Source organism: Stegostoma tigrinum, chromosome 3 (assembly GCF_030684315.1).
Source record: "Stegostoma tigrinum isolate sSteTig4 chromosome 3, sSteTig4.hap1, whole genome shotgun sequence".
Classification (NCBI taxonomy): Eukaryota; Metazoa; Chordata; class Chondrichthyes; order Orectolobiformes; family Stegostomatidae; genus Stegostoma; species Stegostoma tigrinum.
In genome coordinates, this window is record NC_081356.1 from 115064319 (window position 1) to 115083015 (window position 18697).

General features: G+C 43.1%; 1 protein-coding gene across 5 annotated transcripts in view; it reads left to right on the forward strand.

The window, feature by feature from the left end:
* LOC125451016 (NACHT domain- and WD repeat-containing protein 1-like) overlaps nt 1-18697 on the forward strand; it is a 119943-nt gene that overhangs the window by 56083 nt on the left and 45163 nt on the right. For all 5 annotated transcript variants that reach the window (XM_048527646.2, XM_048527645.2, XM_048527647.2 and 2 more), the window contains exons 17-20: nt 924-1819; nt 7512-7651; nt 14003-14131; nt 16473-16804. In XM_048527646.2, the coding sequence (XP_048383603.1) occupies nt 924-1819; nt 7512-7651; nt 14003-14131; nt 16473-16804 (1497 nt within the window). The remainder of the gene's footprint in view (nt 1-923; nt 1820-7511; nt 7652-14002; nt 14132-16472; nt 16805-18697) is intronic.

An 18697-nucleotide genomic window follows, 5' to 3' on the forward strand; every position in this document is an offset into this window, starting at 1 on the left:
TGTAAGTTTGAAAAACAAAACCTTTCAATTTGACACCACTGGGTCTCAGCATTTGAGTTCAACAATTTCAGATCATAAACTGCATCCTCCATGTTGTTTCTTTCTCTTTGCATGTTATTTTTGTTGTCAGTCAGCAACACACCTATTCTCACTAAATCTTTAGCTCCTTCTCTTCTCTTGTCCCATCACCATTCTCTTTGACGCTGGAGGACTATCTCTGTGTCATTCAATCTCTCCTGTCTCTCACCCTATAATAGATCTTCCTTTTGTTCTTACAACCCCTTGCTCAAAATCAAAATAAATAAGATTGCTAACTTTTCCTAACCCTAAATGTGCTGGATCTGATGTATATTTCCTGTATTTTCTGTTTTCACTGCCGTAAGTTGGGGCCCAATGGTTAGCAATCCCTCCAACAGTTTCTCTCTCCCTAATCTGTCCAGAATCCTCTCAATTTTGATGTCTCCATCAGATATGTTTTCACTTTTCTCTGAAGAACATTCCCACCTACTCTATCAGTGAGGAACTCATCCCTGGAACCGTACTCATGATTTTTTTCTGTACTCTCTCAAATACTTTCACATCCTTCCTCTGGTGTGGTCCCAAGGCACTGGACACAATGTCAGTTGAGCCTGAAACCAGTGTTTTATCCAAGTTTATCATCATTTCCTTGTTTTGGTGCTCTATTTATAAAGCCCAATGTCCCATAAATATTATTAACCACAGACTCAGTCTTGTTTGATTTGTGCACTTACATCTCTGTTTTGAAGGAAATCTTACCACTTTGTCTTAATATTCCATTGCATCCTGTCAGTGATTACCATGGATGAATGTGAAGATAAAAATGTTTTCATCAATGAAGTTGGTGAATTGATTTAAGAAGGAAATGAAGCTGTTTTACAATAAAGTCTCAACTCTTTTAACAGAAATTGAAAGAACATGGGAACATTCTTCATGTGCCACCACTCACCACCACTGAAATTGAGAAAATAATAGGTTATTGGTTGGAAAAAGACCATCGAAGACTCACAACTGACCAGCTGCATTTACTGTTGGAAGCCTGCTCTGCCTGTCCTACCCCTCTCTATGTCCAGTGTGCATACAGGGAGTCCCTCAATTGGCAATCCTCCATCCCAGTCTCAGATATATTTCTGCCCCAAAGTCTATGTCAGTTGTATTCTGCCATTCTTAGTAGAATGGAGAAGGAACACGGAGTAGAGCTTGTGAAGAAAGTAGCGGGGTTGCTAACGTTGTCAAGAAATGGCATCACATTGGTTGAAATGACTGACCTGCTATCTCTGGACTGGGTGGTCATGCAGGAGATCCAGCAGTTCCAAAATGTCTCAATTCCCAAGTTCCCTCTGGTACTTTGGATGAAACTTCTAAGAGACTTGAACATCCACATTGTAGAGTGCAGGACAGACAACACATATACATTTAACTGGTCTCATTCAGCACTGAAACTTACCTGCTTGAAGAGGTACTTCGTATCCAGTGATACCCAGCTAGCTTTACACATGACCATAGCAAACTACTTTTTGGGGAAACCAACTATTCTCCCAGGAGAATCAAACAACTGTAGCCAGCAAGAGGAGCCAAACAGTCACCCTCTGGCCTGGGTGCTTGAAAAGGATTCTGAAGTCAACCGTATGTTTAATCTACGGAAGCTGAACGGAGTTCCTTACCATCTGTTGAGGTCGAATCAAGTATCGACCCTGATAGCTGACTGTCTTTTTAATTTTGAGTTTTTGCTGCACAAAGCGTGGGGTATGTCTATTGTCAGTGTGGAGGAAGATCTCAAAGCAACAATGCTGCTAGAGAGGTAAGGTGATGAAGTCCTTTCAAGGTAAGTAAACCTCGGACGTGTGTAACATCAAATGTTATAGGTTCTCACAGAGGACGTAAAGCATAGCTTCCAATATGTCAACTTTGATAATTCTTTCTTGTAAACAAACTTGTCTCTAGAAACAGGAATTTATGATGTCCCATTAGATTGAAGTGTCTCTCCATACTGATTGGATATACTTTTAAAAATATTGAGCCTAACCCCCTCCTTTCTCTGTATTCCTGCTGGCTGTGAATGCTTTGTCACACATCTTGTTTAAGAAGGGTAGCAGGGATAATCCAGGTAATTATCAACCGGTGAGCCTGACATCAGTGGCAGGGAGGCTGCTGGAGAAGATACTGAGGGATGGGATCTATTCCCATTTGGAAGAAAATGGGCTCATCAGTGATAGATAACATGGTTTTGTGCAGGGAAGGTCATTCTTACCAACTTAATAGAATTCTTTGAGGACGTAACAAAGTTGATTGATGAGGGAAAGGCTGTAGATGCCATATACATGGACTTCAGTAAGGTTCCCCATGGCAGTCTGATGGAGAAAGTGAAGTTGCATGGGGTCCAGGGTGTGCTGGCTAGATGGATAGAGAACTGGCTGGGCAACAGGAGACAGAGAGTAGTCGTGGAAGGGGGTTTCTCAAATTGGAGACCTGTGACCAGTGATGTTCCACAGGGATCTGAGCTGGGACAACTGTTGTTTGTGATATATGTAAATGATTTGGAGGAAGGTATAGATGGTCTGATTAGCAAGTTTGCTGATGACATGAAGATTGGTGGAGTAGTAGAGAGTGAAGGGGACTGTCAGAGATTACAGCAGAATATAGATAGATTGGAGAGTTGGGCAGGTAAATGGCAGATGGAGTTCAATCCTGGCAAATGCAAGGTGATGCATTTTGGAAGATCTAATTCAAGAGGAAACTGTACAGTAAATGGAAAAGTCCTGGGGAAAATTGATGTGCAGAGAGATCTGGGTGTTCAGATCCATTGTTCCCTGAAGGTGACAACGCAGGTCAATAGGGTGGTCAAGAAGGCATATGGCATGCTTTCCTTCATTGGACGGGGTATTGAGTACAAGAGTTGGCAGGTCATGTTGCAGTTGTATAGGACTTTGGTTCGGCCACATTTGGAGTACTGTGTGCAGTTCTGGTTGCCACAATACCAAAAGGATGTAGATGCTTTGGAGACGGTGCAGAGGTGGTTCATCAGGATGTTGCCTGGTATGGAGGGCACTAGCTATGAAGAAAGATTGAGGAGATTAGGATTATTTTCATTAGAAAGACGGAGATTGAGGGGAGAACTGATAGAGGTCTACAAAATCTTGAGGGGTATAGACAGGGTGGATAGCAAGAAGCTTTTTCCCAGAGTGGGGGACTCAATTACTAGGGGTCATGAGTTCAAAGCGAGAGGAGGAAAGTTTATGGGAGATATGCGTGGAAAGTTCTTTATGCAGAGTGTGGTGGGTGCCTGGAACGCGTTGCCAGTGGAGGTGGTAGACGCAGACATGATAGTGTCTTTTAAGATGTATCTGGACAGGTACCTGGAAGGGCAGGGAGCAAAAGGATGCAAACCCTTAGAAAATAGATGACAGGTTTCGACAGAGGATCTCAATTGGCACAGGCTGGGAGGGTCAAAGGGCCTGTTCCTGTGCTGTAATTTTCTTTGTTCTTTTAACTTTGCCAGCATAATGGCATCTATATTATTGCTGAATGACTGGAAATCTAATTGGGGGAAGTGGTGGTGTCATGCCAGAGTCACAAGACAAGACAAGTTAGACAGAGGCTCAGACAAATGCTCATGGGGCACGGGTTCAAATCCCACCATGGAATTCAGACTCAGCCAACAAATTTGGAATTGAAAGTTGGTCTTGGTAAAGGTATGATAAAACTACCATCAATTGATGTAAGATAATAAAGTGTGGACCTGGATGAACACAGCAGGCCAAGCAGCATCTCAGGAGCACAAAAGCTGACGTTTCGTGCCTGGACCCTTCATCATAGAGGTCAATTGATGTAGTTCAACAGACCTGTTTAGTGACAGAAATCTGCTGTCTTTATCTGATCTGGCCCTCGTGACTCCAGATCTAAAGAAATGTTACTGACTCTTAATGGCTCCCTCAAATGGTCTAGCAAGCCACTCAGTTCAAGGACAATTCAGGATGGAGAACAATGGCTAGTACCCATCTCCTGCGAAATAACAAAGAAAAATTAAACAATGTCTGAGACTCATGGTCCATTCATGGTAATGATGTTTGAAGATGAAATCCCTGATCACATGTGAGAAATCTTTAACTTCTTTTGGTACTTTTAACTTAGTCAGGTCCTGTGGTGATACTTGTTCACATTGATGATGGTGGTTCCACTGTCACCTTAGAGTTTGTCAGAGGGGCTTCTGGCCTATGGTGGACAGACATTGTCTTTCCTCCTCATTCATGGAATGTGGGCGTCGCTGGCCAGGCCAGCATTAATGTCTATCCCTAGTTGCCCAGAGGCAGCTAAGAGTCAAGCACATTGGGTCTGGAGTCACTTGTAGGCCAGACCAGATAAGGACAGCAGTTTCCTTCCCTAAAGGACATTGTGAACAAGATTGGGTTTTCTGACAATCAACAACAGGTTCATGGTCATCATTAGACTTTTATTTCCAGATGTTTATTGAATTCAAATTCCACCATCTGTCATGGAAGAATTTGAAATCATGTACCCAGAACGTTACCTCAGTGTGGGAATTAACAGATCAGTGATAATTTCACCAGGCCATCATCTCCCTGAGGGGAGGCCTGTAATGTAACATTAGGGCCTGTAATCATGTGTTTAAGAACTTTGGAGTGGATCCTTTCTCCTCTGCCGTAATTCAATCTGTCTTGCTGAGAGCTTCTTCCACAAATATTTCCACATACATTCCATCCAGAATGCAAACCCGCACCTCATGCTCCCAACCTTTCGGGAGTTCAGGCTGACTTTAAGCAGCGTAGTTTGGTTTTTAAGTAATGCCTCTGCTGAGGCCTACAGTCACCCAACAGAGCCTTTGGTTGCTAAACTGTCCTTTAAATCAAATGCCATCATGAAGTTTCTGTGTTGTCTGCATCAAGACCAAGCAGCACAGCTTGATCTTTCAATGCAAACCCGGTGCCCATTTTGCCCACAGACTCTGGTGCCGATGAGGGAAGGAAATCTGCCAGCCTTGCCTGATGTGGCCCACATATGAGTCTAGACCCACAGCAATGTGGCTTACTTTTCCCCCTGGGCAAATTAGAGGTGGACAACAGATTCTGACCGAGCCAATAACTCCTGCATCCCATAAACATACAAAAAATTCTGAGGATTCCAAACAATGGATTTTCCAAAACAAATATTTAATCAGTTTCAGCTTCATCCCACATTATCCATTGAAAGTAGTTTAGCAGCTCTTCAGAAATTGAAAGTTTCCTACTCCTTCACTGAATATGTAAAGATGAAACATTTGTTCAATGTCTAATTTGACTCCCCCCCTCCCTCCCCCATCTACTCAATACGAATTGTCCATTGTATCTAACAACAGAGTCAGTTGGCCAATTCAACACATGGATTTCCTTGGCAGTGTTAAAACATGCCAAAATATTGTTTTGCACACACCTATAAAGATTGAGTAGATTTTAATGCTTCCCTGGAAGGAAACTTGGGCTTATATAATGGAGAAGGGGGAGTTATTAGGGAGGTGCAGTGTGGAGATCCTGTTGCCTTCCTGACCATCAACACCTCTCCCTGCCCTGGCCCACACCCCTCAACATGATGAAGGTGAGCAGAATCAGAAAAGGCCAATTGAGGTTTTCTGTGGCAACTTAAGATCCTTATTTCCTGCCACTGGTGTCAAACTGCAAGAGATGATGGGTCTTGTCATGTGAACAGTAAACAATTCACCAAGTAAATCCTGGCAATGCCATGCCTGTGACCTACTGTTGGGAGGTCACTCTTTAGACATTCTTAGCCCAATGAAGGGGCCTGCCAGAGGCAAGTAATGGACCTGGGGAAAGACACCATCTTTTCCTGACAATGACCGAACTTCCCTCCCTCACTGGGGCCGCCCTGACTGGTTCTGGCGATCTCACTTCATTCCTTTTGGCCCAAGAGTCTGCAGTGGCAATTTCTTTAGAGTAAGCCCCATTGCAGTATCAGCACAAGCCACTGCTCCAGTAGCAATGGAGATATTGGAAAGCTGCTGGCCTCTGGCTGACAGCTGTTTGGGATTTTGAGTGTGAGATTGCCCCTGGTGGAACCAGGAACCCCGCCTGATTGGAAGGTAACGCCAACAGATCTCCTGGAAAGGTCTGTGTCTGGGTTCCCATTGCTACCCAGTCAAAAAGTAGACTCACCACTGCAATATGTAAATTTTGATCTCCAAGGCAAGGGTGCTATACAATGACTCTGTAAATTTAGGAATTGTCAATATTATTGGAGACAAATCGCTTTTTTTATATTAAGTAGAATACAAGTCTGATTTCTGCTGGTGTAATTGCAATGGTTCAGTTCTATGTGCTTGGCACCAATCTTCCAAATTTAACAAGTTGTTTCTATTGATTGACATCAAATCTTCTAAAGAGCATTAGCTGTAGCAGAGTAAAGATATAATCTTCGAAAATTGCAACAATGAATGAAAGAAATTTTTCCATATTTACGGCAGTGGCTCCTGGAGTGGGAAATCACAAGTAAATTTGAATGGTACTTTTGAGAGAATATCCAAAACACAAAATCTATTAACTAAGTGTTTAATGATCTTTTTGAATGTATTGCATAATTCAAAATATTGAGTGTTAACTCATGGCACCTTAAAGTTGATTTCAGTTATTTATTGTGTTTCTTAACTATAGCATATGTTATAATAAGCAAAGGACAAATTACACCATGGCTTGGATCTATTACAACTGATAAAAATCTACATAATTTCACCACTTAACATTACACCTAACTTTGCTTACGGTCACCTTTTGAGTAAAGCTTTATGGTCACCTATTAGCTCTTTCGCTTGAGGCAATGTGTAGCTCATTAAGACAGACATAGGAAGTGATATGTAGTCAGCTAGTTATTCTTAACTATGGCAACAGTAAGCATTCTACAATTAATCAAGGCACCATGTTTTTAAGAAGGAGAATTTGGCAGGTTTTCTGACCAGTGAGGAAAAACATAGCTTCATAGTACCTGTCAGTGCTTTTCATCCTTATTGAACTATATTTGAATCCTTACCTTGTATTGCACACACTTTGCAACTAATTTCTACCTCTATTAATTTTTTTCATCCACCCTTTAAAAACCCCAAACGACATCCTCTGAGGAATCTGCCAGTGATACCTGATTGGTAGGCAATGAGAAGCAAGTCACCCTTCGATTGTGTTATTTCGCTCCTTGGTAATGTGCCATGCCTGAGCTTCCTGCCTTTCCAGACAGGCAGACTGAAAGTTATAGTTTGCCATGATACTCTTTATTTACTGTTTACTCATCACATCTAACCGCTTGACATTCTGCTTCATATTTGATGACTGTAGATATTTACTATGTGAATTACTTTACACCTCAAAACACAATACCATATTAAAACAAATTTGCAAACTATACACACTGTTTTCTAGAAAATCCTACAGCGTAATATCCATTTAAAATGAAAATGAGCAAGGCTGTTCAAAGACTGTTTTATATTTTTTAAACAGCAAGGTTGGTGACTTAAACATACTGAGTGAAGCTATCCAGCTTTCCAAAAGAGTCTTGCTTCAGGATCCTTGTCAGCTGGCTTCACAGCTTCTTGGACGTTTACAGCAGATCATTACAGAGGATAAACCAGTGGCTCCAGGTACAGATGAAAGGGTAACTAACATACTGACTGTCAAATATAGCATGTAGTGATTACATATAGAACATAGAACATTACAGCACAGTACAGGTCCTTCGGCCCTCGATGTTGTGCCGACCTGTCATACCAATCTGAAGCGCATCTAACCTACACTATTCCATGTATGTCCATATGCTTATCCAATGACGACTTAAATGTACTAAAAGTTGGCGAATCTACTACCGTTGCAGGCAAAGCGTTCCATTCCCTTACTACTCTCTGAGTAAAGAAACCACCTCTGACATCTGTCCTATATCTTTCACTCCTCAATTTAAAGCTATACCCCCTCGTGCTCGCCGTCACCATCCTAGGAAAAAGGCTCTCCCTATCCATCCTATCTAACCCTCTGATTATTTTATATGTCTCAATTAAGTCACCTCTCAACCTTCTTCTCTCTAATGAAAACAGCCTCAAGTCCCTCAGCCTTTCCTCGTAAGACCTTCCCTCCATACCAGGCAACATCCCAGTAAATCTACTCTCCTCCCTTTCCAAAGCTTCCACATCCTTCTTATAATGCAGTGACCAGAACTGTACACAATACTCCCAATTGCGGCCGCACCGGAGTTTTGTACAGCTTCACCATAACCTCTTGGTTCCGGAACTTGATCCCTCTATTAATAAAAGCTAAAACACTGTATGCTTTCTTAACAGCCCTGTCAACCTGGGTGGCAACTTTCAAGGATCTGTGTACATGGACACCGAGATCTCTCTGCTCATCTACACTACTGAGAATCTTACCATGAGCCCAGCACTTTGCCTTCTGGTTACTCCTACCAAAGTGCATCACCTCACACTTGTCTGCATTAAACTCCATGTGCCACCTCTCAGCCCAGCTCTGCAGCTTATCTATATCTCTCTGCAACCTACAGCATCCTTTGTCACTATCCACAACTCCACCGACCTCAGTGTTGTCTGCAAATTTACTAACCCATCCTTCTACGCCCTCATCCAGGTCATTTATAAAAATGACAAACAGCAGTGGACCCAACACCGACCCTTGCAGTACAACACTAGTAACTGGTCTCCAGGATGAACATTTCCCATCAACTACCACCCTCTGTCTTCTTTCAGCAAGCCAATTTCCGATCCAAACTGCTAAATTTCCCACAATCCCATTCCTCTGCATTTTGTACAATAGCCTACTGTGGGGAACCTTATCGAATGCTTTGCTGAAATCCATATAGACCACATCAACCGGTTTACTCTCATCTAGCTGTTTCGTCACCTTCTCAAAGAACACAATAAGGTTTGTGAGGCACGACCTTCCCTTCACAAAACCATGCTGACTATCCCTAATCAATTTATTCTTTTCTAGATGATTATAAATCCTATCCCTTATAACCTTTTCCAACACTTTACCAACAACTGAGGAAAGGCTCACTGGTCTATAATTACCAGGGTTGTCTCTACCCCCTTCTTGAACAGGGGAACCACATTTGCTATCCTCCAGTCGTCTGGCACTATTCCTGTAGACAATGATGAGTTAAAGATCAGTGCCAAAGGCTCAGCAATCTCCTCGCTGGCTTCCCAGAGGATCCTAGGATAAATCCCATCCGGCCCAGGGGACTTATCTATCTTCACTCTCTGTAGGATTTCTAATACCTTGTCCTTGTGAACCTCAATCCCACCTAGTCTAGTAGCCTGTATCTCAGTATTCTCCTCGACAACATTGTTGTTTTCTAGGGTGATTACTGTCAAAAAATATTCATTTAGTGCTTCCCCTATCTCCTCTGATTCCACACACAACTTACCATTACTATCCTTGATTGGCCCTAATCTTACTTTCGTCATTCTTTTATTCCTTAAATACCTATAGAAAGCCTTAGGATTTACCCTGATCCTATCCGCCAACAACTTCTCATGTCTCCTCCTGGCTCTTCTGAGCTCTCTCTTTAGGTCTCTCCTGGCTACCTCGTAGCCCTCAAACGCCCTAACTGAGCCTTCACATCTCATCCTAACATAAGCCTTCTTCTTCCTCTTGATCAGAGATCCCACCTCCTTCGTAAACCACAGCTCCTGCGCTCTCCGGCTTCCTCCCTGTCTGACAGGTACATATTTATCTCGGACACACAGGAGCTTTTCCTTGAATAAGCTCCACATTTCTAATGTGCCCATCCCCTGCAGTTTCCTTCCCCATCCTATGCTCCCTAAATCTTGCCTAATCTCATCGTAATTGTCTTTCCCCCAGCTATAACTCTTGCCCAGTGGTATACACCTATCCCTTTCCATCACCAAAGTAAACATAACAGAATTGTGATCGCTATCACCAAAGTGCTTACCTACTTCCAATTCTAACACCTGGCCAGGCTCATTACCCAGTACCAAATCTAATGTGGCTTCTCCCCTTGTTGGCCTATCTACATACTGTGTCAGGAAGCCCTCCTGCACACACTGGACAAAAACTGACCCATCTATAGTACTCGAACTATAGTGTTCCCAGTCAATATTTGGAAAGTTGAAGTCCCCCATGACAACTACCCTGTCTCTCTCACTCCTATCGAGAATCATCTTTGCTATCCTTTCCTCTACATCACTGGAACTATTCGGAGGCCTATAGAAAACTCCCAACAGGGTGACCTCTCCTTTCCTGTTTCTAACCTCAGCCCATACTACCTCAGTTGACGAGTCCCCAAACATCCTTTCTGCAACTGTAATACTGTCCTTGACCAACAATGCCACACCTCCACACCTCCCCCCCCCCCCCCCCCCACCACTTTTACCATCTTCTCTGTTCTTACTGAAACATCTAAATCCCGGAACCTGCAACAACCATTCCTGTCCCTGCTCTATCCATGTCTCTGAAATGGCCACAACATCGAAGTCCCAGGTACTAACCTATGCTGCAAGTTCGCCCACCTTATTCCGGACGCTCCTGGCATTGAAGTCGACACACTTCAAACCAACTTCTTGCTTGCCGGTACCATCTAGTGTCCCTGAAACTTTATTTCGGACCTCCCTACTCTCAACCTTTTCTATACTCGAACTACAATTTTGGTTCCCATCCCCCTGCTGAATTAGTTTAAACCCACCCAAATAGCCTTAGCAAATTTCCCCCCCAGGATATCGGTACCCCTCCGGTTCAGGTGAAGACCGTCTTGCTTGTAGAGGTCCCACCTACCCCGGAAAGAGCCCCAATTATCCAAAAATCCAAAACCCTCCCTCCTGCACCATCCCTGTAGCCATGTGTTCAACACCTCTCTCTCCCTATTCCTCGCCTCACTAGCACGTGGCACGGGCAACAAACCAGAGACAACAACTCTGTTCATCCTAGCTCTCAGCTTCCATTCTAGCTCCCTGAATTTCTGTCTTAAATCCCCATCTCTCTTCCTACCTATGTCGTTGGTGTCAATGTGGACCACGAATTGGGGCTGCTCCCTTCCCCCTTAAGGATCCCAAAAACACGATCAGAGACATCACGCATCCTTACGAAGAGTATGAGATCCCTTATTGGGAGCCCTGGCTGACAGATACAAAACAGGAGATTCAGAGTGTCCTCTTTCTGGGGACTGACTCTGATCTGACAGGACAGAGCCCATATACTGTGCACATATAAATAAAGACTGACTTAGTGAGTGAATACCGGCCTCTGTGTAGTTATTACTGCTCTTTTCAGCAACAGTGTGAAACACTTAGCTCCAATGGGCTTCAGTGGTTATAGAAGAACCCACAGGAGCATAGGAACTTGAGTAGCCCAATCTGCCCTTCAGACCTGTTTTGCCAATCATTGAGATCATTGGCTGATTTGTGAACTAACTCCTTTGGCCTATTTCTCTTAATACTTTTGCTTAACAAAAATATGGTCACTTTCTCAAAAATACCTCTGGATGTTTAATAAATGCAGGTCTAGCCAGTGACTCCCACATCCTGTGAATGAATAAAAAAAAAGTCCAGACAGTAACTTTATGGTGTGTACCCTAGCATTGAGCGTGCATTAAATAAGCAATGTTTTAGATTCTTTCTATCCTTCCATATTGTAGGGGATAGCGAGTTTCTGTGTAATGTAAATTAATTTCAGTAAGGGTATTGAGAGTTAGTAAAGTGCCTTAGTGGATAAATGCATTGGGGGATACAATATTGGGAAGGTCTTGTTAATTCCTGGTCCGTACAGAGTTTGTTGGTGCCAGCTGAGACTGTAGCACTAATATACAACTGCACGGCCATAGCATGTTCAGCTAGAAAGCAGACAGGTAAACTGATCAGTAACACAGACTGGAAATTGTACATCTTCATGGTATCTCAAACAAGCTTGAGTGAGTGCATTGAGGAAAGAAGGGGAGAAAATTTGAAAAGGAAAACACCAGATGGAAGGCTGTGAAAGAAAGAAGCTACTTTTTCACAGGGATGAAAGGAATTGGATTAGATTAGATTCTCTACAGTGTGGAAACAGGCCCTTCGGCCCAACAAGTCCACACCGCCCCTTGAAGCATCTGACCCACACCCATCCCCCTATAACCCAAACACTCCTGAACATTACAGGCAATTTAGCTTGGCCGATCCACCTAGCCTGCACATCTTTGGACTGTGGGAGGAAACCGAAGCACCCAGAGGAAACCCACGCAGACACAGGGAGAATGTACAAACTCCACACAGACAGTCGCCCGAGGCTGGAGTTGAACCCAGGTCCCTGGCGCTGTGAGGCTGTAGTGCTAACCACTGAGCCACCGTGCTGCCCCGAATTAGTTTTTGGGTAGTACAGAACTAAGGCATAGCTAAAAACAGACACATTTTGTTGAAACTTTCCATTCAATGCTCATCAGGACAATTCACAAGAACACTAGTTAAAGGTGAAAACCAATGCTTATACTTGATGAGGGGAGCATGTTGATTGGTTGGCAAGTGGACTATGATTGTCAAAAGCATTGCTATGGTTTAATGATGATTGCCAGGTTTTGTTTAAAACTTAAGCAGCAAGAAGACTGGTTTGTCAGGGCATTACCCTGAAAAATGTTTCAATGAATGATTGCAACCTATTTTGTTGAGTTGAAATGGGCACAGTGCATGTTCTTGCTGTCTGGAAAGAACTAGACCATATACATTTAAATATCTATCTTTTAGTATATGCTGGGTTAGGATTAATTTTAGTGTTGGACACATTGTGAGCCTGACTGACTATTCTAAATTGTTTGTTACATACTGTCAGCTTATCAAGCAAATACAGTCCAACTGCAGAATCACATCTGATCGTGAATATTATGTTGTACGTTTTATAAGCACATTCTGGTTGAGTATGATAAATAATTTGCTTATTACGAACAAATGAAGGGATTTGTTATTTGATACAATCCACCAGTCTTTGGAATCTACAAGAATGTGGTATATGAATTTCAGTGCTGTTGTGATGCCAAGTATGTAGGCCACATACCAAAGATTGGAACTAATATCAAATGGCATATTCAACTGGCTGTTCGTAAAAGGCAAGATAATGATTGTACCCAATCAGACTGTTTTGCAGAGTTGCAGGATAATTGAGAATGTGTAAAGAATTCCACGAAAAACCTGTGTTAACTTAACAAAACAGGTGACAGCCATTTCCCGGCAATGCCCTGACCAATCAGGTTCAACTGCTGTTTAAATGTTTGTTTACATTTCAAACAAAGCTTGGCAGTTAACTGTCAATCATCACTGGTTGGTGGACTCTCCGTAGTATCGCCTCTACCAAACAAAGTGCATTTTCCAATTAAGCAGCTTTGTTTGCTCATGCACTATATTTTTTTTGCCCTTGAATTGGTATTCTTGTGATCATCCTGATGAGTGCAAGATGAAAAGTTTCACCAAAATGTGTCTGATTTCAGTGATGAAGAGAGTGCACTTCTCTTTACAATGCCTCTTCGGGATGGTACTAGAGTAATAGCAGAAACCTAATCTCAGAATGACATTAAACCCCAGGAGGTTAAGGAAATAGAAGGTGAGAATATGGTTCAGAAAAAAAAATCTTAACAGAAATAGATAGGTGGGAGATTCAAAAAGTGTCACTGGGTAGGAAGGTGGTTTTCTATAGGAAGTATCAACACAACAATCCAATGTGTCATTTTGGGGCTTCTGAGTAATTGGCTTAGTGTGCCAGTGACACAGAGAGCAGGGCACCAGACCAATTTTTTCTAGATTAGAACTGGCATCAGATTACTAGATTCTACGTACAAACAGAAGGTATTGGGGTTTGTTTAGTTTTGAAGCATAAAATAAATCACTGCTTAGCTTACAGATTTTTTGATTAAACTAAGTAATGCAAATATGTCTGTTATATTTCAAACATATTTATATGCATATCTTAACCATGGCTTTAATGTGAAATCTGTATTACCTGCTGTTCAGGTGACCCGAAAAAATACCCTCATCTCCTTCATTTGATCGATCAATGTAAAAGATCTTCAATCCCTTTCCTCATACCTTCATTCACCTGCCTCTTGCCCCCAGGTGGCTTGCTGTATGATACTTTAACAGGTAAGATGGACGGTGTCCATGGATTTTACAAAACCTTAGACTACAGTGCGGCATTTTGCATCAGAATAAAATTAAACAATTGCAAATGCTGGAAAGATGAATAAAAAATTATTTCTCCGCAGGTACTTAGTGACCTGCTAGGTGCTTCCAGCAGTTTTTTGGGGGACTTTTTTGTCTGTAATAATTTGCCTCTTGGCTGGTCTCACGTCATCACAAATTTAGTTATATTCAGTGACATGATTCCTTAAATTATCTCACAACTTCTGTTGAACTTGCTGAAAGACATGCTTTCATATGATAATATGAATATATGATTCATAGTAGGACCCTATGATTTCCTTGATCAATGCATGTTGACGTTCATGCATAATAAGACCTTTTAGATATCAAATAACAAGTCCCCCTTCAGTTGTTGACAATAAATGAAGTATTACCAGCATTTGCTGCTGACCTGCGATAGGGTTAGGGTTAGGCTAATTGAACTGAGTATTTCAGAGGATAGTCAAGCATTGCTTTGCATCTGGAGTCACATTATACCAGTCCAGAGAATAACAATAGATTTCTTTCTTGCCAAGTAATTAATAAAGCAATGGGTTTTTTTGATGATCAGTGATTATTTCGTGGTCATCATTGCTGAGACTAACTTTCTAACATGATTTGTTAATTTAATTTAAATTTCTGAAACTGCCATGATAGGATTTGAACCCATGTCCTCAGAGCATTAAGTTTACTATCATTGTGTCGCTATCATGTTCTTCACCTGTAAAGATAAATAAGTCTTGTTGAATAGTCTGCACTCAGAATGATAAAGTCTCCTGTTTTCATTTTGGATCCAGATGGATTGACAATGTACACATGAAATTTGAGTAACTCACCTTGAACTTCCTACATTTGCAGCTCATCATAGAATCCCTGCAGTGTGGAAACAGGCCCTTCGGCCCAACAAGTCTACACCGACCCTCAGAGCATCCAACCCAGACCCGTCCACCTAACCTGCACACTCCTGAACACTACAGATAATTTATCATGGCCAATCCACCTAGCCTGCACATCTTTGGACTTGTGGAAGGAAACTGGAACATCCAGAGGAAACCCACGCAGACTTGGGGAGAATGTGTGGAGTTTGCACAGACAGTCACCCGAGGGTGGAATCCAACCTGGGTCCCTAGTGCTATGAGGCAGCAGTGTTAACCACTGAGCCACCATGCCACCCCATGGTTTTTCCTTTTAGCTTTAGAGATACTTGCTTCTTATGTCCCATGAAGTAACTTCCAACACCACCAGCACCAGTTCTTCTCCTAAGTTGTTAGCATTTTCCAATGCAGGCTGTTCTCAACCCCATTAAAATAGCTACTAAGGCAAGAATCATTTAGAACAGTTACAGCCAAGGACACTATTCAGACCACGTTGGCTTTGTCAGTTGTCTGCAAGAGCAACTCAGCTAATATCCCTTCCCCTCTATCACCCCAAACCCTGCAATTATTTTCTGTTTAAAAACCTAGACAATAGGAGCAGAAGGAGGCCATTTGGCCCTTCGAGCCTGCTCTGCCATTCTTCAAATTCATGGCTGATCATTAAACACAATAGCCTAATCCTATTTTCTCCCCATAAGCTTTGATCCCATCACCCCCAAGTGCTGTACCTATTTGCCTCTTGAATACATTCTATGTTTTGATATTTATCCAAAGCCTTGACTGAATCTGCCCCAACAATCACATTATCATACAATTCCTACAGTGCGGAAGCAGGCCATTCAGCCCATTGGGTCTATGCCAACCTCCAAAGAGCATCCCACCCAGAGCCACACCCCTATCCTTTCACTGTAACCCTGCATTTTCCATGGCTAATCCACCCAACCTGCATATCCCTGGACGCTATGGAAAATTTAGCACGGCCAATCCACCTCGCCTGCACATCTTTGGACTGTGGGAGGAAACCAGACCACCCAGAGGAAACCCACACTGACATGAGGAGAAAGTGCAAACTCTACATAGACAGCTGCCTGAGGCTAGAATCAAACCCAGGTCTCTGGTACTTTGAGGCAACAGTGAGCCACAGTGCCAGCCCCCCAGGCTCAGGCAGGGCATTTGAAATTATATTCACTTGCTGTGTAAAAATATTTCCCCTTTATTGCCTTTGGTTCTTTTGCCATTCTCCTTAATCCAGTGCCTTCTGGTTCTTGATACTTCCACCAATTAGATTGGATTCTGTTATCTTCAGGGTTAGATCGCTCTTGATTCTGTACACCTCTGTGAAAACCCCGTGTCAAATTTTTATGTAGATTATTAGTCAACAAACTATATATAAGCTCATTAATGATTAGCCCATTGTGATTATGCAGGTCACACTGACAAGATTACAGCCGTAACAGGCATGCAGAAAGGTCTTCAAGCAATCACTGCATCCAAGGATAGGACTCTGAAAATATGGGACCTCAAAAATGGAAAAACTTTGCAGACGGTTTATGGAGTTGGCGAGAACATTGATTCCATAACTATCTGCATGCAGAACAGGCTGGTTGCAGTTACTGAGAATAACTCTCTCCACGTTTGGGATATCCATTCAGGAAAACAGGTCTTTAAAGTCAGTGACTCTCTGGATCCTCCCATTGTAACATCTGCAATGGATGGACAGCTGTTATTGGCCTTTTACGATGGAAGTCACTATGTTAAGGTACGAAATTCTGTTGCTACTGCATTGAAGTAGCTTGATAAAATAATGCTAAATGCACTTGATTCATGGTTCAGAAGCCACATTTTCAAACAAGTTTAGTTAAGAAAAATTGTTGTACCTTAGCCTATCCACTAGACTGAGACACTCCTATTGAGATTCAAATATGTAACCTGTTGCAAATGAACACAACTCAATTGGACAATTCTTATTTTGATCTATGGGCTGAAGTCATAAATGAAGGTGCACAATTTCATAGGCAAAATTATGCTATGTTAGACTTTAAAGGGCCAAATTTTATTAGCACATTTCTTCGGAAATCTTGTTCAAATGGAGGTTCAATCATTGTGTATAATCAATTCATTTAACATGGGTGTACATCTGGAAATCTAGAACTTACACAGACTTCATGTGGCTTCCCAAAGGAAGATCGCAACTTCAGTGATAACAAGGTGCAGAGCTGGATGAACACAGCAGGCCAAGCAGCATCAGAGGAGCAGGAAAGCTGACATGTCGGGCCTAGACCCTTCATCAGAAATGGGGGAGGGGAAGGGAGTTCTGAAATAAATAGGGAGAGAGGGGGAGGCAGATAGAAGATGGATAGAGGAGAAGATAGGTGGAGAGGAGACCGACTGGTCAAAGAGGTGGGGATGGAGCCAGTAAAGATGAGTGTAGGTGGGGAGTTAGGGAGGGGATAGGTCAGTCCAGGGAGGACAGACAGGACAAGGGGGTGGGATCAGGCTAGTATGTAGGAGATGGGGGTGGGGCTTGGGGTCGGACGAGGGGATAGGTGGGACGAAGGACAGGTCAGGCAGGCGGGGACAAGTGGGTTGGTTTTGGGATACTGTGGTGCGGGACTAGATTTTAAAGCTTGTGCAGTCCACATTGATACCATTGGGCTGCAGGGTTCCCGAGTGCTGTTCCTGCAACCTTCGGGTGGCATCGTTGTGGCACTGCAGGAGGCCCAGGATGGACATGTCATCTGAGGAATGGGAGGGGGAGTTGAAGTGGTTCGCGACTGGGAGGTGCAGTTGTTTTGTGCGAAATGAGCATAGGTGTTCTGCAAAGCAGTCCCCAAGCCTCCGCTTGGTTTCCCCGATGTAGACGAGGCCACATCTGGAACAGCGGATATAGTAAACACACTAACAGATGTGCAGGTGAACATCTGCTTGATGTGGACGGTCTTCTTGGGGCCTGGGATGGGGGTGAGGGAGGAGGTGTAGGGGCAGGTGCAGCACTTCCTGGAAAAGTGCCGGGGGGGTCGTGGGGCTGGAGGGGAGTGTAGAACGGACAAGGGAGTCACGGGGAGAGTGGTCCCTCCGGAAAGCAGATAAGGGTGGGGAGGGAAAAATGTCTTTGGTGGTGGGGTCAGATTGCAGATGGCGGAATGGTCGGAGGATGATGTGTTGGATCCGGAGGTTGGTGGGGTGGTACATGAGGACAAGGAGGATTCTGTTTTGGTTGTTATTGCGAGGAGGGGGTGCGAGGGATGAGTTGCGGGAAATGCGGGAGATACAGTCGAGGGCGTTCTCGACCACTGTGGAGGGGAAGTTGCGTTCTTTGAAAAACGAGGACATCTGAGATGTACAGGAGTGGAATGCCGCATCCTGGGAGCAGATGCGGTGGAGAAATTGGGAATAGGGGATGGCATTTTTGCAGGAAGGTGGGTGAGGAAGATTTGCAGGAAGATTAATTTTGTTTTTATATTTTTTCTTCTCTATTCTTTCATGGGATGTACGCTTCATTGGCAAGGCTAGAATTTGCCATCTGTTCCTAACTGGGCAGTTAGTAATCAAAACTATCACTGTGCATTGAGAGTCTCATGTAATAATGTGGTAATATCACTGGACCAGAGGTCCAGGCAAATGTTTTGAGGACGTGTTCAAATATCACTCT